The sequence below is a fragment of the Solea senegalensis genome, linkage group LG1, assembly GCF_019176455.1.
Source record: "Solea senegalensis isolate Sse05_10M linkage group LG1, IFAPA_SoseM_1, whole genome shotgun sequence".
Classification (NCBI taxonomy): Eukaryota; Metazoa; Chordata; class Actinopteri; order Pleuronectiformes; family Soleidae; genus Solea; species Solea senegalensis.
The window spans coordinates 2,220,588-2,236,411 of NC_058021.1; the positions used below are offsets into that span (position 1 = coordinate 2,220,588).

Below are 15,824 nucleotides of genomic sequence, written 5' to 3' on the forward strand. Positions count from 1 at the left end.
AGGTTTTAGATCCTAGCCCACAAGAAAATTGACACAATTTTTGACACAAATCAAGGCACCAGCAGCTCCTGTGTCCCTCGAGTTATAGACGATGGTTGTCTACTTGAAATTTGGTGCAAATTACAAAAGTCAGTTTCCTGTGTGACACAGATGCAGACGTGAATATATTGATAAGATTTTGGTTTTGAACATGTGGACTGTTTACCTCAATGTAGTCTCCTAAGCTGCATTCAGTTCCATATCCTTGAATCTGGAAAGGGCTCTGGAAAGTGACAGAAATCCTGAAGCCAGGCGTCACCATCACATGCCAGCTACAGTTCAGTTGAGGCAAGTAGTTCTGTGGGTAGTGTGGACTGCTCAGAACTCCCCGGTCTACATGCAGGAGGCCACCACAACCTAAAAAAAATCATTTTTCTTTAATTCATGCAGTGGACGTGAAAGTGTGTCATCACTCCCTATTTACTACATGTATGATGTCTATGGCAAATGGTCTGTATTTATATAATAGCGATGACTACATTGCTTCACACTACAGGTTTTTGCCATTCACCCATTCACTTTTCACACTTATACATCGTATACATCATTTAGACTCGCTCACATGCTGCTAAAAAGATTCAAGACAACCTAGGGTTAAGTATTTTGCCCAGGGACCCCAGGAATCAAACAAACAAATTACCTTTGGAGTAGGAGGCATTAAAGCCTCGGCCGCTGATACTGTTGTCTGATGAGAAGTGAATAAACATTGTATCTCCTGTCGAGTGGAGAGGACCTGGAGGATCCCGACCACATGATGTAGCCAGCACAGGAGATAGACTGGTTTCACCTGGCAACACACACACACACATACACAGTGAGGAGTACAGAAGTATGGTGCCGTCAGTCAATCTACCTCTCAGGTTCATATCTGTGCACAAACAAATGTTGATGGTTTACCATCCCTGATGACAAGGCTGTCAAAGTAGCAAACAGGAGGGTAGTCCTCCATGTCCAGAGACAAGACGTTAAACTCTACAGTGGAGTCTGGAGAGCGGATCAACCAGGTACAATCCTGGTCCTCAGGGTAGTTGTTAGGCCAGCCAGGAGAAAACAGGAAGCTGGGACTCGCTCCCGTCATCAGCATCCCTCCACATGCACCTGACAATGCACATACACATACATACATGTTTAAATTGGTTCTATAGAGGAAACAAACATGTACACACACACTCACACGCATGCATGCATAAGGTTCATTCCAGTATATGTTCTGTTCTGAAGAACCTGGGCTAGAGAAGGGAAAATCATATTTAACTACATTAAAAACACTTGTGTTTTGCCTATTCCATCTAATGTATTGAATATCACAATTGTATAATATCAAATAAGGTGGAAAAATTCATTGCCGAGGGTAGGCTGAAGAGTTCATAGGCTGACTAACTTGGCGTTCATTAAATTCAGCCTTTCATGACACCAACTGCATTGTTTCCTTCCAGATAAACGCACATTTGATAGCTAATTAAGAGCTAATTAAGGAAATAACATGACTTTGGTTATAGTGGTGTTAACATCTGCAGAAAAAGGGGTTAGTCCCTAAGGATATTCCTATGGAGATGGTTTCTACATTAGTGGATGATGATTTCTCAGCCTCGTACTTGTGTCCAAGCATGTGTAATAAACAGCCAAACCTAACTCCACACCTACCTCAACCTACTAAACCACCACAAAAACATCAGCTTTGATTCCATATTTCAACATTTTGTGTGAAAGAGGAGCAAATCCAGAGCTCATTATGATAAACAAACAAACAATGACAATCAGTTACATGTCAGTAAAGGAGAAAGTAAAGGCTATATGTGTAGTATGCATATATATATGCAGTACTAATGAGATTAAGTCTGTACACAGCTTCATTGTAATTTCACTCTGCTTCTCTTTTTCAATGTGCAATTATATCCCGTCTTATAGCCTTTGATGGGTGATTGACATTAAATGGGACAAATAAACAGATGGTTGGTTTGTGGGGTCTGACCTGGTGTGATAGTGGGTGGTGGTCCAGAGTCCTGGATAGCGGTCCATTCCACGAGGAAGCCTCGTCCTCCCACCACTGTATCAGAGCGGAACTGCAGCGTGATCGTGCTGCCTGAACTTCTTACGAGAGGAGGCCTGCCCAAACCACAGAACGTCCCGAGAGGATAATAATGAACACTGGAGCCATCAAATATCTGGAGAAGAGACAAGGGCATAATAGGTAATGTTACATTGTAGCTACAGATGCTTCTTTACACTGTCAACAGTCATTTATTGTCATTCAAACAACACTACCATACAATCTGGGCACACGCGACGGGACAATAAATGATTTAAGTGCATCACAATAAAAAATAATTTACAATAACTTTTTGGTAAAATGTTATTCTTGGGAAAATCATGAATGAAGGAAATCATTAAAGTTTAATTTAAGTGACTCGACTCGACCAGACTAGTAAAGAGGCTGAATCTTTGCAGTTCTTACAGGACCTCATGCTTTTTTAAAATATATATATTATTTAAGATCCTTTACTTTCAAACGTTCACTAAAATTATGTATAAAAAACTACCAACAAAAAAAAGAATTTAAATGCGATTCCAGTATGTTTAAGATACATTTAGATACAGTTTAAACCAGATTTTTACAATTATTGGAATAATACTGTGACTCACAATTATAATGGGAATATGCTTCATGTGCTATGACTGTAACAATCACAGGTTAAATCAAGAGAACAATGTCACTACACACACACACACGATCTTACTTTGAGGTAGTCGTAAAAGCAATCATACAGATCTTCAATATCCATGTCCAAGAAACGGATCTGGACAAAGCTGTCTCCCTCCACGGTTATGGTCCAGCGGTAGTCAGCATTGCTTGGATATGTTCTGGGATACAGTGGAGATGCTATCTGACCATAATCCCCAGTCAAATCATTACCATACACTGAGAACGGTGAGAAAATCAAAAGTCAGATGTCAGAAAACGTCAAAAGGTTAAAGGTTTAAACAAGACAGTTAAGGAAAGCTATTATTAGTATGTGATAAACACCAAGTGAGTGTAAGAATAAGATAAATATCAATACAAACGAGCACACATAAAATCATGCAGGTGGACATTTCTTGTAATGACACAGTAACACAGGTATTTTATTGTATATTTAGTTTCTTTTAATCACTTTGTGGTTTTTTATTATATCTTTCATTTTTGAATGAATGCAAAAGGATGTTGATGCACCGTCTTCAAAAAGACACTCACAGTGTGAGAAGGTGGCTCTGAATCCTGCTCCACTCGTGGCTTCATCTGACACGAACTTAACCCAAAGGATGTGGCCAATCACAGAGGTGTAGTTGGCGGGGAGCGAATTTCCACAGAATCTGTCGACCAGGTGTCCGGTGGAGTTTCCTTCTCTAATTTCCAGGTAGTCATTAAGACAGTTAGCTCCTCCCTGCAAATGGAAGACACTGAACACAAGACAAAACTGTTATTGAAAAAAAAAAAAAAGTAAATATACATGAGTATATATATATATATGTATGTGTATATATATATGTATATATATATATATATATATGTATATATATATATATGTATATATATATGTATATATGTATATATATATATATATATATATATATATATATATATATATATATATATATATATATATATATATACACATACATATATATATATATATATATGTATATACATACATATATACACACACACACACACACACACACATATAGTTTGTATAGTACATAAATCAAGATATAAGTTAAGTCCTTGATTTGTGCTGGGCCGACATGTTGCTGGTTTTCTCGTGGCTGCTCACACATACAGTATAAACAGATATGTTCTATTGCAACATTAACACGTGTGAGTGAAGTCTACATGAACTTACATAAATGAGAGCTGCAGACGGTTTCCTGGTGAGCTTTTGATGGTCCACACACACTCCACATTAGGCGGATAAGCGTCTGGGTAGTTAGGGCTGTTGAATGCACCACTCTCCATCACCAGCTCTCCTCCACAGCCTGAACACAAGAGGTGACAAAATGATCCTCTGTGTGTAAACTCTGGATCAGTGCGAGTGCTTTGTCCTGGTGTGTCTTACTGGAGGTGGAGGTGGTGTATGTAGCGCGGAACCCCTTTCTGGAGATCACGCTGTCGGAGATAAAATTCACCACCAAAGAGTTACTGAACGATGTCACTGGGTGAGGAACTTCAGAGCCACAATAACGCCCTGAGGAAATAATGACATCATATTTCAATGCAAATGCATGAATACATGCATATACATGCAGTGCTGCAGCTGGACCTCTCTGGTGTCGATTGTTATCCCTGGATCAGCCTGCCTGTACACCAGCAATACAATGTCATAAAAACTTACTAAGACTAAAATAAGCATCAACCAAGCAACCAGTAAAAGGTATTACACTGTGAGACAACTAACAACAAGTGAGGATGCTTAAGTATTTGGACAGAAGCTCATTTCAAAGTTAAGCAGACAAATACCCCTGACTGTATAGTGAAAACCCTCCCTTCTTCCCTCATTCACTCACTCACCAATAGAAGGTGCCTGGTAGTTGTCTCCATCCAAGATCTCCACAGCATCATGGGAGCAGTTGGTGTTGACCATCTCTAACTCAAAGTCAGTGAATGATAGGGTCACATGGTTGACTGGCCACAGGGAAAAGTTCAGGTTAAGGAACATTTAAGAAACATGTTACGATGAAAGAGGCACTTCTGTGTCCCTGGAGGTTCTCTGTGGTTCTCTGTCCTTTCTGCTGTCAATCAAACCATCATTTTACATAAAAGCTGGGCCTCCAGTATAAAATGATACAGTTGTCCTTTCACCCTTCACTATTTGTGTTTTAATGTTGTAATTATTGGTTCAAGAGAGGGAAAAAAGTCTATTTCATGTATAAACCAGTGCAGTTTGTTTACTTTGAGGGCCGTGACTGAGGAAACTCACATGGTTCCTGTGCTTTGATGATCCAGCTGCAGTTCTGATTGGCTGGATATGGTGACGGGTATTGTGGTGATGCAATGGCCCCTCCCTCATTGTCTGTGATAATGCTTGTACCACAGGCTGTGGGAGACAAACAGAATAATGCGATTAATGTCCACAGTTCATGTTTGCTTTCATACATCCTTCATACATTTAGGATGTATGCAGTCTGTCACTGAAGGAGATAGATGAAGTTCAGAGATAATAGCTTGGCTGTAATTCTCTTCAAACCACCATGGCTCAAGGGGGTCCCCTTGACAACAAAAAGGATGGCTGATGTAACCACAGAGTCATAGAGGAGTGGCTTCTGCACTGTCTCCTCAACAACAGTTTAAAATGTTGTGCCAGTACCTTATTCAACCACACTTGTGAACAATCCTATTAAACCAGACTCACCCTCAGAGAAGTGAGCACTGAAACCACGGTGGTTTTGACTGGAGTCCGACCTAAAGCGAACAGAAATGATGTTCTGGGTCGAGGTAACAGAAAAGGGAAGACTGTTGCCACACACACGAGCAAGCAGAGGAGAAGATGTGGTCGGACCATCATAAATCTACAGAGGGACAGATAAGAGTTTAGTGATGCTATGACACTTTAAAGCATTTGCTGTGGTATATAACAATAATAAGTAAATAACAATAATAATCACTTACAGCCACATAGTCCCAGGAGCAGGTGCTTTGACTTTCAATGTCCAGGTCAGTGAAACTGAGGAAAACCCGGTGGTGGGACTCAACACTGATGACCCAGGAACAGTCCACATTATTGGGATAGCTGTTGGGATACAATGGAGAATGGATCTCCCCTGAAGGAGCAGTGACTGGGCCACCACAGCCTGCAGGAACAAGGATAGTTATTATACACTTCCCTGTCTCTGATGTCTATGTACAAGCCTGGTTTCCTAGAAAAAACATTGCAACATACAGTATTTTCCCACAAACCAGGAGAAACCATGTAGGTACAGAACTTTTGATTGAGCCCACATGTTTGCAGAAATATACAATGGCAACTTGGTTGTTGTATACACTTTTACTGTGGACCTCACAGCATGTACAGTCTGTGGCAACATCCTCTGGTTTCAGTGCTATTATACACCCGAGTTTACAAATGTAAAACAAAAATCCACGATTGTCATCATTACAAATGTAGCACTGTCCTATTTCTAATGTCTTTGGAAAGAGATTTAACTCTGCTGTGTATGTGTCTCACTCTGATACTTGGAAAACACTGTATGTGCATCTGCTATATCTCACACTGTGTTGTTCACACAGGTCGTGTGTCTGCAGAGCTGCTGCTATGTCTTACAGCATGAATATATAGGATATAAAAACAGTGAACAGAAATACCACGGTGATTTTGATGCGTCGTTGGGGAAGAATGGGTATGAAGGATGCGTGACAGAAAATGTGCTGCACATAGATGCACTGTATGAATGTGTGAGTGCTCACCTCCTGCAACTTCAGTCCAGCTTGCATTAAAACCTCGACCGCTGACGTAAGCATCAGATTTGAAGAGCACAGTGATCATGTGACCAGTGCTAGAGACACGCATGGGGCTGGATGTGGTGGTGCACAGCTGAGCCAGTCGAGGAGCGGACAGGTCTGGGCCGCCATACACCTGGGGGGGGGCGGGGGAGTCACAAGTAATGGTCAAAGGGAGGGGCCAAAGAACAGCGAAATGTGAATACAGCATAGAATGTGTTGCTGTTTTTTTTAAATGGCAACAAGTAAATAATATAGACACAGAAAGAAAGCATGAAAAGGATAAACAAATAAAAACAAACTTCAGATAAAGAACACAGCGTGATAATCCTTATCCTGTCGATGTCATTGGTCTTCTTGAGTCCTTCTCTTATGAGTCACCTGTTCTATAATATATACTTCATTCACATCTTGTGTTGATGAATTTGGCATAAACCACATTTTACAAGCTTCTAAGATTTTCAGTAAATATCCGTCCTCTTTGAACACATCATTCCCCATCATACTGCCAACATACAGTAATATATCTTACCTCCAGTACATCATAGCTGCAGTCTTGGTGGAACTCCACATCAAACTCATGGATGGTGAGTGTGATGCTGCTCCCAGGTGATGTGCTGATGTACCAGAGACACTCCCTGTTTTCAGGATACTTGTTGGGGTAGCCTGGGCTGTTGAAGGAGCCACTGGGACCAGAGAGGTCCCCACCACAACCTGCAGGTAAGAACAGTCAAAGATCACTTAAAGTGATCGTTCAGGAACCGGTTTGAGACACAGATGCTTAATGCTCCTCCTCAAGCACACAAGAAAAAACAGACTTTATCCACTCAACAGAAGGCTCACCTACAAAATCCAGCTTAAATCTACAAAATCTGCTGCCTCGTTCAGTGTGTCACGAAGGATTTAAAACCTAAAACTCTCTGCAGTGAAAGGTCTAATGTTGAGATAAAGTGGCAAACATATCATGTGTAGATTTTATTAGATGAGCCTTTAGTTCAGTGGCTAAAATCATTTCCCCTGGTGTCCCTGCGAGCTGCCTTGTTTTCAGTGAGAGCATCTGTGTCTCAGGCTGGTTCATGAGATGTGGGGAGCACACGGCACAGTCAGCGCTACAGCACAACTATCCCTTTAATAATAATATTTAAATACAAAATATAAATAAATGAATACATAAATGAATAAATAAATAAAACAAACTGCTTGGTGTTTTCAGCTGCACCGTAAAGAGCCATTATATCAAAGTGTCTGTGTTATCCATGATATGCTGGAGCAGCAGCTTTCAGGTGAAGACAGGACTGCTGCATTGTGAAGTTTGGAAGCGGCCGGTGTCGATGTTTCCGTGTAGTGTCATGCTGATGTGTTTTCGGTCCACCTACCGTTCTGATACCACATCATCTGGAAACCAGACTTGGACACTGATCTGTCTGTCCTGAACACCACTGTGAGTGCTGAGCTTGTGGTGGTGTTGGCCGGAGGAGGTGTGTACCCACAGAATGTACCAATCAGAGGAGCTTGCTCATTGGGTCCATTATAGAGCTAGGATTGTGGAGAGAAGTATGCATGTTGAATGACCTACACACAGCGACAACACTGAACCATACAACTGTAAGATACTGCAAACATATACACTGTAGACATAACCCCAAAAACTCTGTTTCAAAGGAAGTCTATGGGAAAATGAGCTTTTTCCCAAGGAGCTAATGGTCTCAATCACTAGTTTCAGGTCTTCATCAATAGTGATTGACACCGTGATTGACCCTGTTAAAATAATAGATGAATGTTCCCGAACAAATCACACAAGATGAACTGATACAGATGATTTCTTAGCACTTAGCCTGGCTTCCTCCAACATGCATCATATTGAACACAAAATGATATGAATAGTTGTCAATAGTGTGAAGGGGGGGGGGACAGGATGACGTTAGTGTCAGGTGGATGTAAGCAGTGTACCTTGATGTAGTCAAAATTACAGTTGCTGGTGGACTCGAGCTCAAAAGCAGTGAAGGTGTAGTTGATGGTGTTTCCACTGCTGCCCTGGATCGTCCAGCTGCACACAGAGTTTTCTGGATAGTTGTTGGGAAAGTTCAGTGACTCCAGTACTCCTGCATATTGTCTTGAAATCACTATGTTATTGCATTCTGCAAAGAAACACAACACAAAGCAGATTTGTTAGGTTTACTGTCTGCCTTAATACTTTCAATTTAACGGAGTTGATGTTTATTATTAGTGTTATTATTATTATTATATTATATTATTTCATACTAGTAGTGTATGATGCCAGGAAGCCTCCAGTGCTGACGCTGCTGTCAGTGCGCAGTTTGATGTAGAGTTCATTTCTGGAGGAGTTGATGGCGTTGGGCAGCTGACTACCACAAAGCTCTGCCAGCCGTGGAGCACTGCTGCTATTACCATCATACACCTGAACACACACACACAGGTTTAATTATGAAATGGGGACCAGAATAAAAATAATAAAATAACATCAATTATTGGTCTCAAACAAATGAAGAACAATCTTCACTTTCAGCAGGTACAGTACTCACAGCCAGGTAATCATAAAGGCAGAGGTTGTTGCTGGTCTCCAGGTGGAAATCAGAGAAAGACAGGAGGACCTGGCTGCCTTGGCTTGTCTTGACATTCCAGTAGCACTCAGAATTAGGATGGTAGGGCAGAGGGTAGTTAGGAGAGGAAAATCCCCCGGATGCTGTGGTCATCGTACCTCCACAGCCTTGAAAGGAAAGAAAAAGAATTGGATCAAACGGACAGGTAGGATCTGTGCCGCAGGTGCACCCATGGTCATAATACACAATTCCTTATATGGACATACTGCGGGTGTGTGTTTATAGGTCAAATATTTATATGAATTATGATTCATTTTATATCACATTTTTAGTAGTGATACAAAGTAGCAACACAAAAAGTCACAAAATCAACTGTTTTTCTTTTATTTTTGTTCAACTGTGTCATATTATCAGATTTGCAGGTTGTGCAGAAAATAAGGATATAAAAAAACTCTATATTGCACATTGTTATACCCTCTGTGTATACTGTACGTTTAATAAACAGTCAAAATGCTCAGCGTTCTAAGGGTTAAAATGTGCACTCTTTTAAACAACCCTTCACAGATTTACTTAAAGCTTGTTCAACCTCAAACAATCGCACAACCTCTTGTCAAAGGATAGCACTGTGACAAATGTATTCTCAAGTGTAATCTTACAAAAATATTGCCACTCACCAGTCTGTGATCCATCCCAGTGGGCACTGAACCCACTACGTGTGACGGTAGAGTCCGAGCGAAATCTAACCCAAAGACGGTTGCTATGGGATACTAGGACTGGAGGCCTCTGAGTGCCACAGAACTTACCAATCAGGGGAGATGTCTCATAACCACCATCCCTAAAGAACACGGGGGGAGTTTAACATGTCAGTAGCAATACTGTATCAAGAAAGACAAATGCTTCAAAGGTTTTGCAGACCATAATGACCACATGTTGAACATGTCACGTAACAAACCTCCAAACTCTTCCTCCCGTAGTCTTTCCTTACCTGATCTCCACAAAGTCTAAGCCGCACGATGGAGGGGAACCCTCCAGCTCAAAGTTGGTGAAGTTCAGCATTATCTGCACGTTGACTTGCAGAATGATCTTAAAGACACAATCTCTGTTGTTTGGGTAGTTGCTGGGGTAATTGGGCGAACTGAGGGACCCTGTAGGAGACGTGAAGGTCTCACCACAATCTAGAGAGAGAAACAAAATTTAAAAGAGGAAATGATGTATCTGAGAACGACATTTTCTTTTTGTTGAGGTAAAAAAACATTCTGTTTAATACCATTGTTAGTTTTCAAAATGAAAAAAACTAATTGTATTTGTATTTTGCAGCTTGGGCCACACGGGTGGTGTAGTGGTTAGCACTGTTGCCTTTCCCTGTTGGAAAGAGTTGACCACTCCAAATAGTTTACACTACAGTTATGCCATTCACCCATTCACTCACACATCTATTATACCTCACATCATAAAACATTCTGCGGAGTACAACAGCATCACATAGTGTTTACCTGTGGAAGCATCGATGGAGACATAGCTGGCAGAGAACCCCTCTTTGGCTAAACTTGAGTCCGTCACAAACAGCAGGGTCAGCAGGTTGTCAGTGCTGGTGATGGATGGAGGCACTGAACGTCCACAATATCTGCATGTACACAACAAAACACGTGTCACTGCCAACCAACAACAGAAATCTGAATCAAACAAAGTCCAATGTATGGATTAAAAACTTCAGCTTAGACCACAAGGATGTTTAAGACGTCAAAACATCTTGTTGATGTGTAACATTTGTTGAGTTAAAACAAACTGATATTGTACTGAGATCATGGGAAAAGTCAAAGAAGAAAGCTGCAGTTCTACTGAGGGGCAGTAAGTGTAGGGGTAATTATATATTAAAAAGTCTAAGGTCAGTGAGCAAGTACTCCAGGGGAAATGATGCACCACAATGTGGCTCGATCTGAGCATGAGGGAGACTCCATTTCTATTAACTTAGTAACTTTGTAAACTCAAAATGAAGTGTGTAGCCTCACTAGGCTTATTTTTTCCACAGCATAAGAACGAATTATGCTTGTTTACCGTATCAGAAACTTCCATTAATTATTTGAAATTATGTGTGTACATTAATGTTGCCGCTCCACTGTCTGTGGTGCTGCAACAGGGACTGATGAGAATGACAATAAATGACAAAATAAAGAATATGTTTTGAATTTTCCAAGTTTAGTTCAATGATGTTTCATCTTTTTGGACTTTACCAAACCCATGTTATAATAAGCAGCTGATTCATACATGTGCATGGGTGTTTTGATGGAGAAAGGCGTGCTACAACACAACAGATTCTTACCATGCACTATGATGGACCTTGAGTTTGACAGGAAGAAAAATAAAACACACAACCTGCCTACACATACAGTGTATACAGTATATAGATGATGTACCTGCCAATCTTGGTTCCAGTCTGCACAGTACCATTGTCATAGACCTCCACATAATCATAATTACAGTTGTCGTGATACTCCAAGTTGAAGGAATCAAACGACAGTCGGACCAGGTTTCCTGGAAGAGCGCTGATGTACCAGGTACAGTTGGCACCGTGAGGGTAGCTGGTTGGATGTCCCGGGCTGGTGATGGTGCCGGAAGGGCTGGTCAGTGTATCACCACAATCTGGTACAAGAACAAAGGACAACACAAACATGCTGGAGATGTTTTGTTTTGTTGAAAAGCTTAAGGATTCTACAGAATAAAAAAGAAAATAATAGTGAAATAAATACTAAGCAGGAGCTACAAGGACAGATACATGAAAGTGTCACTAGCATATGAATGGGTATGGTTGTTTTTTGAGGATTATTGTACATGAATTCAAAATCTTTAGCTTCTTAATAGTTACACATACTTAAATATAGAAACGTCATTCAAACTTTGAAATTATAAATTGTGTGTATATCACAGGAGGTGGGGGGGCTCACAGGGACGTCATTCTCACCGTATCATATCAGGATTGCATTAGAGATTACCTGGATGGCTAATTACACTAGACCGTCCCTCAATGTCATCATTTAAGCACTCAAAAGTTCTAGAATTGCTGAGAAGAAAAATTTTAATGTGTCTCTCCTATCCGAATCTCATCTAGAACCGACTGATGTCCGTCGTATGCAGAACAAACATTACAGAATAGAAAGGTAGCATCCTCGGGGATGGATCCTAGACTAAATCTGGCAATTGAGAAAATGAGTTCTAATAAAATCTAAATCCTCACCGTGTACCATAAAAGTTTGCTAAACTGATAGTGAATGTTGATACTACTCACCCTCCAAGGCTGAGCCGTAGGCTGCTTCAAAGCCATGGTTGTTGACAGACGAGTCAGTCTTGAATTTGATGTACAAAGATCTCTGAGTGGACTGGAGCCTGGGAGGAATCTCAGCACCACAAAATGTCCCCAGCAGAGGAGAGCTGGACGTGGAGCCATCTCTCACCTGGAAAACACAAGAAACAGATAAGGTATACCGTACATGCACATGAGTATTGTACTACAATAAATATACTCAGAAACTTTCCACAATTGGTGATTTGAGTTTCATGTGTGATTATAACAAACAACAGTACCAATATTCATTTACCTCAACAAAGTCAAAGTGACAGGAGTTGCCCTCGACGTCAAATGACAGGAAGTCAAGCGTGACCACGTAGCCTTCTGGCTGATTTATGACCCACTCACAGACCTTGTTGTGGGGATAGGCATTGGGGTGATACGGGGAGCGTAACTGCCCAGTCCCAGACAGAGTACCTCCACAAGCTGACGAGAGAGAGAGTGTTTATGAAAGGTCAGTGACTAAACTGAGAGGACTTCCATCAGTGGTTGAGGTATTGACAACAAACGGTTGCTCTTTCTGTTACCGCCAAGCACTACTACAGAGAGAAGCAGTGAAGATCACTGTGTAGATTATCATCCATTTAACATTGAACACTTTAATGACCACTGTCTCCACTGACTGTTACTGTTACAGTGCATCCACGTGTATGCATGAGAAAGTAAGAATCTTGTGGCTGAGGCTGCATAAATGACAAGCATCTTGAAAACAATCAATCAACAAAGTGATTAGAATTACATTATATTTGTTCAGGTTTTTTCCCCTTTCAGTCTTCAAAATAAGGAAATGTTTTTCTTTATTTTAAAATATTTAAAAATCAAGTCTTTTACTCATAATGCCTGATTTGACATATTACATGAGCAGCAGGTTTCTTATTCCTGTAATATCCTTGCAGAAAAGACGACATACAGTACAAGGTATAAAGACATAAAGCAATCAGTGATGAGGTCCACATACCTCAGCTGCCCTGATCAACTGTAAATGTAAACATTATGACGTTACGACGGCCAAAATCTGAGACCGTGTCCTTCTGTGACACAGAAGACTCTGCTCCTAAAAGTCTTTATAACCCCATAAGGTGTCTATTAAGTGACGTGTCACATGGTCACTTACTAGCCAGAATGTAATACAGTACATGCTTGGTCGCAAACATTCAAGAGTTTTACATATTAAACATGTTACCACTGTTAAATGTTTGGTAATATAAATGTGTGTGTATACACATATACATACACACATATATATATATATATATATATATATATATATATATATATATATATATATATATATATATATGTTCTACAGTATGAGAATGATATTACTTCAGAGAGAAAATGACACATAAACATGAAGCCATGAAATCATACCAACAGTATAGACAGCTCTGAAACCAGCCCGGCTCACTGAGCTGTCTGACTTGAAGCGAATCCACAGGGAGTTGGAGGACGAGAGAATGGGAGCAGGCAGCGTGTTTCCACAGTACCTGCCGATTAGAGGATCAGTCTCCACCTGGCCTTCACGAACCTTAGAAAGAATATAAAGGGTATAATGAATGATGGCTGAGTTCCATTTATCATCCTTAGTTTCAGGGTTCAGGACCTGACTTAAACAAACTGAACAGAGCCATCATTAATGTTTTTTCCTTATTAAACTGACAAATACAAATCTATGTTACTGACCTGACCATTCATGGGCTGACCTTTATCATAAAACAGGGGTCTCTTCATCCTTTGAGGTTAAAATGTAAATGTTCATCTCTGTAGGCTGTTTGTGCATGAAATGTTAATCTTTTGTCTCATGTTCATCTTTTGATATCAAACACAAATGTTTTTAGTCTATGGCAAAAATAAAGCAAGTGGAAGAGATAAAGATGGATATCATCAGCATAGCATTGGTATAAGAAACTATGTAAGTGGATGATTAGACCCAATCTAACCCTTAATGCATGTAAGAGGCATATATGTAACAAAGAGAGAGATGTAATAACTCAGAACATACCACACGACTGCAAGTGAAAACCAACCTACCTCCACATAGTCAAAAGTACATCCACTATGAAGTTCCAGGTCCATGTGAGTAAAGTTGAGGGTCAGTTTTTCACCAACTGGCAACCTGATCAAATAGATACACTGGCGGTTGTGGGCATAGTTGTTGGGCCAGTTGGGGGAGATGATAATGCCCTCACTCTCAGTGAAGGTACCACCACAACCGGGATCACCTAAGAGCACAAACCATGGTATTACGTGTGCAGCTTAATGCATTCTGTGTGTCTTTCACAGAGTATACAGTAGGTATTAAAGTGATGTACTTTACAAAACATTTAGAGTTACAAAATATATTGTAACTTTTTATTATATTTTCATATTTTGCTATATTTGAGCTGACGGTGATGATACAAGTTCATTTTCATAGCCTACATGCTCGGAAAGATATTAATGAGTACCCAGCTTAAGGACTTTGTCGTGTTTGTCTAGTGTATCATATGTAGCTGATTTTATATTTACATGAGCAAAATAAATCAACTTTTAGTGCTGTGTTTAAAATGTGTGTTAACGATAATTTTAGACATATAGTTAATTTAAGACTCTGCTGTTACAGTAACAGTGAATTGCACACACTGAAGTAAAGTAGTTGTGCTGACAATCAGTCAGTGAGCTGGAGAACAGCCATCTGTCATGCAGACATTCTCTTCAACACAGGTCTTACTCGGCGATGTTGTATATGTGATGTGAAATCCCCGGTCAGAGACAGCGAAATCAGAGTGGAAGTGGATCCACGCAGCTGGACCTGTGGTCTGCAGGGGTGCAGGTGATGCAGTACTGCAATACTTCCCCAGAACTGGGTCACCAGAAAGAAGACCATCCCGGATCTGCAAAATTTAACCAAGAAAGGGCAATGAGTATAACATCTGCAAGAAATTGCAGTTTTAGTTGTAAGCTTGTTTTTAGGAGTGAGGTCACAAACCACAGTAAATACGCCTGAAAAACCACTATATATATCTTATATCATATCATATCTCTTACTTATTGTACATTAAACAATTGAATTAGGCTTACACATATAGCTTGGATTATGTCATTAATCTACCAAATGAATCTAATTGACTGACAATAATGATTGTAACAAATATATGACACAATCTGTCACCTCTAAGAAGTCAAAGTTGCAGTCAGGGTGTTGCTCCAGACTGAGAGTCCCAAATGCAAACGTAATGAGCAAGCCGGGCTCCACCGTCACTGTCCAGTAGCAGTCCCTGTTAGGTGGGTAGTTTCCAGGGTAACCAGGTGAGTTAATGTTGCCATATGGAGCAGTCAATACGCCTCCACACACTAAGACGACAAGGAGATTTTAGAAAACCATTATTTCACATTTTCACATTAGATCTCTATGAGCTAACATTACTGG

At 40.4% G+C, this 15,824-nt stretch overlaps 1 protein-coding gene across 1 annotated transcript in view; it reads right to left on the minus strand.

The window, feature by feature from the left end:
• Positions 1 to 15,824, minus strand: part of cubn (cubilin (intrinsic factor-cobalamin receptor)) — a 39,708-nt gene that overhangs the window by 16,073 nt on the left and 7,811 nt on the right. Inside the window, exons 15-42 of the mRNA XM_044037558.1 lie at positions 15,567 to 15,748; positions 15,126 to 15,288; positions 14,447 to 14,637; positions 13,787 to 13,943; positions 12,666 to 12,841; positions 12,356 to 12,521; positions 11,487 to 11,712; positions 10,566 to 10,696; positions 10,058 to 10,247; positions 9,747 to 9,907; positions 9,055 to 9,239; positions 8,774 to 8,930; positions 8,462 to 8,649; positions 7,888 to 8,047; positions 7,044 to 7,225; positions 6,479 to 6,647; positions 5,684 to 5,865; positions 5,427 to 5,583; positions 4,995 to 5,111; positions 4,586 to 4,699; positions 4,134 to 4,262; positions 3,921 to 4,053; positions 3,272 to 3,477; positions 2,778 to 2,959; positions 2,012 to 2,204; positions 937 to 1,137; positions 680 to 826; positions 206 to 396 (exon numbers count right to left, since the gene is read on the minus strand). Of these exons, the coding sequence (XP_043893493.1) occupies positions 206 to 396; positions 680 to 826; positions 937 to 1,137; positions 2,012 to 2,204; positions 2,778 to 2,959; positions 3,272 to 3,477; positions 3,921 to 4,053; positions 4,134 to 4,262; positions 4,586 to 4,699; positions 4,995 to 5,111; positions 5,427 to 5,583; positions 5,684 to 5,865; positions 6,479 to 6,647; positions 7,044 to 7,225; positions 7,888 to 8,047; positions 8,462 to 8,649; positions 8,774 to 8,930; positions 9,055 to 9,239; positions 9,747 to 9,907; positions 10,058 to 10,247; positions 10,566 to 10,696; positions 11,487 to 11,712; positions 12,356 to 12,521; positions 12,666 to 12,841; positions 13,787 to 13,943; positions 14,447 to 14,637; positions 15,126 to 15,288; positions 15,567 to 15,748 (4,736 nt within the window). The remainder of the gene's footprint in view (positions 1 to 205; positions 397 to 679; positions 827 to 936; positions 1,138 to 2,011; positions 2,205 to 2,777; positions 2,960 to 3,271; positions 3,478 to 3,920; positions 4,054 to 4,133; positions 4,263 to 4,585; positions 4,700 to 4,994; positions 5,112 to 5,426; positions 5,584 to 5,683; positions 5,866 to 6,478; positions 6,648 to 7,043; positions 7,226 to 7,887; positions 8,048 to 8,461; positions 8,650 to 8,773; positions 8,931 to 9,054; positions 9,240 to 9,746; positions 9,908 to 10,057; positions 10,248 to 10,565; positions 10,697 to 11,486; positions 11,713 to 12,355; positions 12,522 to 12,665; positions 12,842 to 13,786; positions 13,944 to 14,446; positions 14,638 to 15,125; positions 15,289 to 15,566; positions 15,749 to 15,824) is intronic.